Genomic DNA, 6,739 nt, shown 5'->3' on the forward strand with positions numbered 1-6,739 from the left:
TTTTTGGAAAATAAAAAAAATTAGGGGTAGGTTGGTGAAAGGTGTGGGGGGAGGTTGCCCGGTGGAGGGGGTAATTTTTTTTTTTGAAAAAACAGATTTTTTTTTTTTATTTTTGGAAAATAAAAAAATTTAGGGGTCAGTTGGTGGAAGGTGGGGGGTGGGGGCACCCTGGGGGTGGGGGTGCTCGGGGGGGGGGGGTAATTTTTTTTTTTGAAAAGCAGATTTTTTAAAATGGGTTAGAACCATTTTACCCAAACCATATTTGACCAAATTCATAGTTATCCATATTCTATTTGGGTAGATTGTAATCCAAATCATTTTGCTCAATCCATCCAAATCCGATCCAATCCAACCATTTGCCACCCCTACTTATAATATTAGAAAAAATTCTCAAAGCTTTCAAGTTCTTGCAATTCTTAACATTCAACAAGTATTACATCTTCCGAAGACTACATTTTTACAAGCTAATTCATTGTAATATCATTATTGATCAATTCAACTCACGTATATATTCTTAAATTACGTGTAGAAATCCAATTTTTCTCTTCTAAGGGAGAACAAATCCCTATTATGATCGACTTCAATGAATTACATATTCTTCTTCAACTTCAGCAAGGTACCATGAACACTTGCTAGTGGCTCTACCATACATAAAAGTAATTCCGGGTGTTTGAATAATTCTCGACTATTATTTGTTATTCCTTATAGAAAACAGGGTTTGATATACTCATCAACTTTGTCATTTAGAACTGATATAGTCTACCGTTACATAAATAACTCACATATATCCCTATTGTTACAAAAATGACTTACATATACCTTTTTATCTAACGGAAGTAAATTTTTAATTTTTTTAAAAATAATTATGTAGGGTATATATGATCTTTTTCACACATGTTTTTAATATTGTGAATGAAAAAACGCAATAAGTAAAGAAAAAAATTAAAACTAATTATTTTCCAGATATATTGTAATTAATTTTTATATGTAAAACTATTGGGACATATATATATTCTATCCAAAAGCAAATGTTGCTTACGAAAGTCAATATATATTATTTTTAGCGTGAATTTAAATATTTTGTTAAGTGATTTCTTAATAATTAATTTTTGGTGAGAATTACATAAGATTATTGCAAATAGTAGGTTAGGAAATACTTAGAACTGATATAGTCTACCTTTACATAAATAACTCACATATATTCCTATTGTTACAAAAATGACTTACATATACCTTTTTATCTAACGGAAGTGAATTTTTAATTTTTTAAAAAATAATTATGTAGGGTATATATGATCTTTTCCACCATGTTTTTTTATATTGTGAATGAAAAAAGCAAAAAGTAAAGAAAAAAATTAAAACTAAATATTTTCCAGATATATTGTAATTTAATTTTTGTATGTAAAAATATTGGGACATATATAATAAATTTTACAAGAAAGTTAGTAAAAAATAAATTTGACCATTAAAATAATGAATTCAAATTAACCGTTGAACTAAAAAAGACGAAAAAAAATACATATGCGAAGTATCAAATATACCTTACATGAATGTTTTTCTCAAAAATAAAACAATTCAAAAAATATATTTTAAATTAATTTTTTTATTTTGTTAGGGGAAAAAGGTATATATGAGTCATTTTAACACATAACAAAATTGGAAGGTATATCAAACAATTTTCTCTATATTCTATCCAAAAGCAAATGTTGCTTACGAAAGTCAATATATATTATTTTTAGCGTGAATTTAAATATTTTGTTAAGTGATATCTTAATAGTTAATTTTTGGTGAGAATTACATAAGATTATTGCAAATAGTAGGTTAGGAAATACTTAGCAATTGAATGCAAAATGTGTGTTTTGCATATAAATTCTTATCAGCTAATCACGATTAAGTAATATTTAATTTAACTTTGATGTATTTTTATTTAATTTGTGAAACTTATGATGGAACTATTTAGTTTTGATGAAAATATTCGGTGCAAATAAGAAATTTTATTTAATATAACTAAGGTAATTCATCAACATTTTCCTCAAAATTGTAGGTATGTAATCGTATCGTAATCATTTGAAAATAAGAGTAAATTATATAAATTCCACTATTTTAGATCCTAATTATTAGGATTTCCGATAATTTTTATATTACTTCATATATCATTTTATGTGGTGAGATATGCGTATCTCGATCCGTCAGATATGTGTATTCATTGGGTTTAAAATGTCGAGATACATGATTTAAGACTTATTGCCTTAATTAAAGGAGTAAATTAAGGGAAATTAACAAACTAAACATGTATATATGAGTTTCGTTGTGTATTGCTAAGCATGTATATGAACATTTTAATAATTTAATGTTCATTTTATATCATGTATATTTTGTTAAGCATGTATCTTCGACAATAATGTGGTACTGATACATGAAAAAATGTGTATCTCGAACAAATAATGTGTATCTCGGACAAATAATGTATATATCATTGATAAAGATAACGATCTTATATCTAAAAGTAATGATTTGTGTAGCATATAATGATTCGTTATGCATGTATTTCAGATATTAATATGGGATTTGTATCCAGTAAAGTAAGATAACTTTAGATACATTATGACCCGCATAACGATATACATGAAATTAAAGATGTATCTTAAAAATGTTTTACTTGCAATATTATGAAATTTATATATATAATGTTTGTATTGTTACCTTTAAGGTGAGACCTTCTTTTGAATCATTGTACGAAGTTAATGATAGTGTAAATTTTTATCCATTATAAAATATGGAGAACTGATAGATTCAAACAATGTAAAAACCCTAAAATCAAACTTTAAAAGAATTAGAGCTCTGAATCAGAATCTGTATAATTCACAGATTTGTAAAAATTCAGAATTTGTATAATTTGGGAGAGTGGCTGATGGTGTGAATAGAGAGGAAGTAATATGAATTGTTAAAGTCCCATTAATTAAGGATATACAATTTTAAGATAATTATTAAATATCATATTTAAGGGGATTGTGTATCTAATTAACTTTTTAAAATGTATGGTATAATTATTAAAAAGTGATATTATATGTGATATTTTTAAATTAGAAGTAAAATATGTATATATGGGAGAAAATACATAAAAACTCCCCTGAACTTGGCAGGAGAACTTACTTTAGTACTTTAACTTTACGGGTAATTCTTTACCCCCCTAATCTCTATCAAGTGAATTTAAATGCACCCAAATCGCTGAATGGCAAGTGAAAAAAATTCAAGCGCGTTTGGCAAAAAATTTAAAAGGAAAAAGATAAGTGGATCCCTTTTTTTTTCTTTTCAGCCATCATTTTTCATTCTTCATCTTCCACACACCCCACCACCCCACCCTTAGCTACTAGCAACCCCACTCTTTCTTCTTCCCCACAGCCCACCACCCCCTGCCGCCTTCAATCACCCTTGCACCACCCCATTCTTCTTACTCGAAACACCCCCCTCCCCCTCTCTTTGTCCTTCTTCAAAACTCCCCAACCCATTTCTCTCCTTCTTCGAATCCCACATCCTCACCCTCTTTCTCCTACTCCAAACCTCCCCTCTTTCAACCGTCATCTTTCTTTTCTTTTTCTCTTCATCGTTGAACCCCCACCATTTTTTTTCTTTACTTCTGACCTTTCACTCATATTAATTTTCGATTTTAAGAAGAGGGTCTTCTTTTTTTCAAGATATGAATTAAAATTGATAGCACTAATTTTGAAAATTGAAAAGAGAAGATTGTTGGTGTTGAAAATTGTTGCTTCAAAATCACTATTTAAGGCAGTGTTTATATTAATGGTGATGAACATGAATATTTTTTTTAATGTAAGATTAATCCTCATTTTTTCCTATTTTTTTTTTCTTTCTAAAATTGTTAATAAATAAAAAGAAATAAAAGATGAACTAAAAAATCAAAATTTAAATAAGTTTCAAGGTGACACGGCGTGGCAGTGTTGTGGCGTTAATGTGTGGATGACATGGCGTGTGTGAGATGCACTTGACACTGTGAGACTGATATTATAATCTTAAGGTGATATTAAATTCATTTCAAATGAGATTAGGGGGGCAAATAATTACCTGTAAAGTTAAAGTGGTAAAGTAAATTTTCTTGCCAAGTTTAGGGTAATGAAGTATGTCTATGTAGTTTTTCCTCAAAATAATTCTTAGCCGAAAAGCTAGTTCTAGTTAGCCCAACTCATGAGGTCGACTACTTCAGAATTGTTAGCCCAAAATCTACCGGCTCACAGTGACATCTTCTGGCCCAAAAGAGTTATCTTAATAAGCCCAATTTTAAATTTTGGTTCACGTTCTGCAGATTTGGGGAAATTTTCTTGCGATGCAAGAATCCTGCTTCAGTACTAAAACCCTTACATACAAATCGGATCACCATCGTAATCATCTCTTCATATCCACTTGATTCGTGCAATTTTAGAGCTTTTGAGATTGGAATACCAATCAGAGAAACGGAATTCATCTTGAAATGGCTTTAACCAACTTTATATTGACGGTGGTCGGAGTAAGCGCCGCGTTTTTACTGATGAGGAGCGATGTCAAACAGTCTGCCTCAATCTTCAAGCGTAACGTTCGTCAAATTCGCCATTGGCTCGAGGAAGAGTCAGCTTCTGCCGCTAAGTATGTCTTCAATCAAGTATTTGGTCTGTTCATTTTGTTATATAGTTGAAGTTACTATTTTTCTGCATTCTGCTTCAAGTTTGAACTTCTTCATCGCTTTCTCGATTAAAAATTAGCCGTTGGTGAATCATGAATGGATAGTGATAAACAAAATTAGTGCTCTACCTTGTAGTAATATTGTACGAGGGTTGTATTTGACTGGCTTAATACAATGCACTTTTAGTTATGTCTACTTCTAAGTTTGGTCTTCCTGCTAATATCCTACATAACTCAAAATTGCCACATCTGTGATCTGTCTTTCATGTTTTAGTTTATTGGAAGACATAAAGGTGCCCTGGATTTGTTGTTATTATATGCTTATGTCTTGGTGGTCATGTAGAATGTCCACCAAAGACATGTTCCCTTATTGATATCATGTTCTGTTTTAGCCGTAACTTGTATGCCACCACTTGGACATGAATCTTTTGCCTTCAAATTGGTCACCCAAATATTATGTCCTTCAAATTAAAACATTATACGTACTTCCTTTTGCGTGTAAAATTTGTATCTTTTAACAAAACTTATAAGTCTTAATAAGTTGAATTGGTAAAGTCATCTTATCTTATGATATGACTCTTAATAAGAAAATTAATCTGTATTCACTATGGTAACTAAAGCTTATTCAACCAACTTCGGAAAAGCCAAAAAAAAGAACAGGATTGCCCCCTTCCCTAGGCAAGAATAGTGCGACTCTTCAACGTGGTGTCAGGTTTAGACCTTTATGGTATCGATGGAAACTTCTTTATGGTATGCGTCCTTGATACCTTGAGTTATTTGGTTCATTTTGCATTAGTTATGTATGCTGTGAAGTCTGGAAAAAAAATGTATGCTATTTATAAAGATAAAAATATGTTCTGTCAATTTCCCTGAAAAGGTTTCTTATAAATCCTTTCTTGACAAGGCGGTGAGCTGAAATTTTTAAAAGATCGATCATCTGACCATACGCTACTCAAGGTGTTATGACTCACATTGACTAGCTGTCTGAAATCACAGCAGTCTTAATCATTTCATGTGGTAGGTCAAATGCCAAAACTTGGTTGCATTTATTAGGGTAAGGGTTTAGTATGAGAGGTTTAAATGCCTAGGCAATTTTAGGGTCGTTTGGCTGAGATTTGTCTTGCTGTATGCATCCCCACTATGTTGATTGATACATCCCCGAGGCCATTTCTGGGGTTTATGCCTCTGATCAATGCCTTTATGGGTGCATCCCCGTTTTCATGGTTGTTGCATTCTCCATACATTTCAGCTGGCTTAGTTATTTATTAGCCTTTGACTCATGAAATTGATCAAATGGTATTGGTAGTTCTAAATTATGTTTTGATAGCTTGTTCTAGGTTATATATACATATTATGTAAGTACACCCATCCTTAATGGTATTCTTCGCCCTTAATTGTAGAATTTTTTTGCTAACTTTGTTGTCTGATTCTGTATCATATAGCAACCTAGGTTGGTAGTTTATGCCTGTCTGGCTAAAACATTCCGGACAGTATGAGCAAAAGAACATCTTTTGAAGTCTTGTCTGGCTTTATTCCAGAGAAAGATGGTATGTCAATCTTCTTCTGCAAACTACAAAGTACTGCTAGTTCTACTGTACAAATTTTCAATGCATAATAGGTGTAACATGAAAAGCAATATGTTCTTTATTCTATACTTAGAATCCTAGGTACCCTAGAGAACTTATTTTAGAATTTTATTCTTGACTTGTAGGTTTCAGTTTGATCTCCTCCTTTTACTTCTCATCTTTTTAATCCTTTCATGTCATTTCTCATCTCCTTCTATTGTTATCTTTATCTTCATCTTTGCACATCTTCTCTTTTGCTGTATAGGAGTAACTTGTTGTATTAACTTGTTTCTCTTGGTAAATTGAATCCTTCATTTTGCTTGTTTGGCAATCGGTTGCAGTCGTTCTGTTTATGTGTATCAGATGAACATGACATGCCATTGATGTTTCTGCAGGGAAATAGAAAAGGCAAAGCCAAAGGAGATACCGAAGAAGGACATCCCCAAGGAGGACAAGCAGTAGATGTGACTCGTGTTGAAATTCTTATCAGAAGCTGTGCA

At 31.6% G+C, this 6,739-nt stretch overlaps 1 protein-coding gene across 1 annotated transcript in view; it reads left to right on the forward strand.

Moving 5' to 3' along the window:
* Positions 1-4,553: 4,553 nt before the first annotated feature.
* LOC125847516 (uncharacterized) overlaps positions 4,554-6,739 on the forward strand; it is an 8,256-nt gene continuing 6,070 nt past the window's right edge. The window contains exons 1-3 of the mRNA XM_049527118.1: positions 4,554-4,665; positions 5,603-5,631; positions 6,635-6,734. Coding sequence (XP_049383075.1) covers positions 4,554-4,665; positions 5,603-5,631; positions 6,635-6,734 — 241 coding nt within the window. The remainder of the gene's footprint in view (positions 4,666-5,602; positions 5,632-6,634; positions 6,735-6,739) is intronic.

The sequence above is a fragment of the Solanum stenotomum genome, chromosome 12 (genome assembly GCF_019186545.1).
Source record: "Solanum stenotomum isolate F172 chromosome 12, ASM1918654v1, whole genome shotgun sequence".
Classification (NCBI taxonomy): Eukaryota; Viridiplantae; Streptophyta; class Magnoliopsida; order Solanales; family Solanaceae; genus Solanum; species Solanum stenotomum.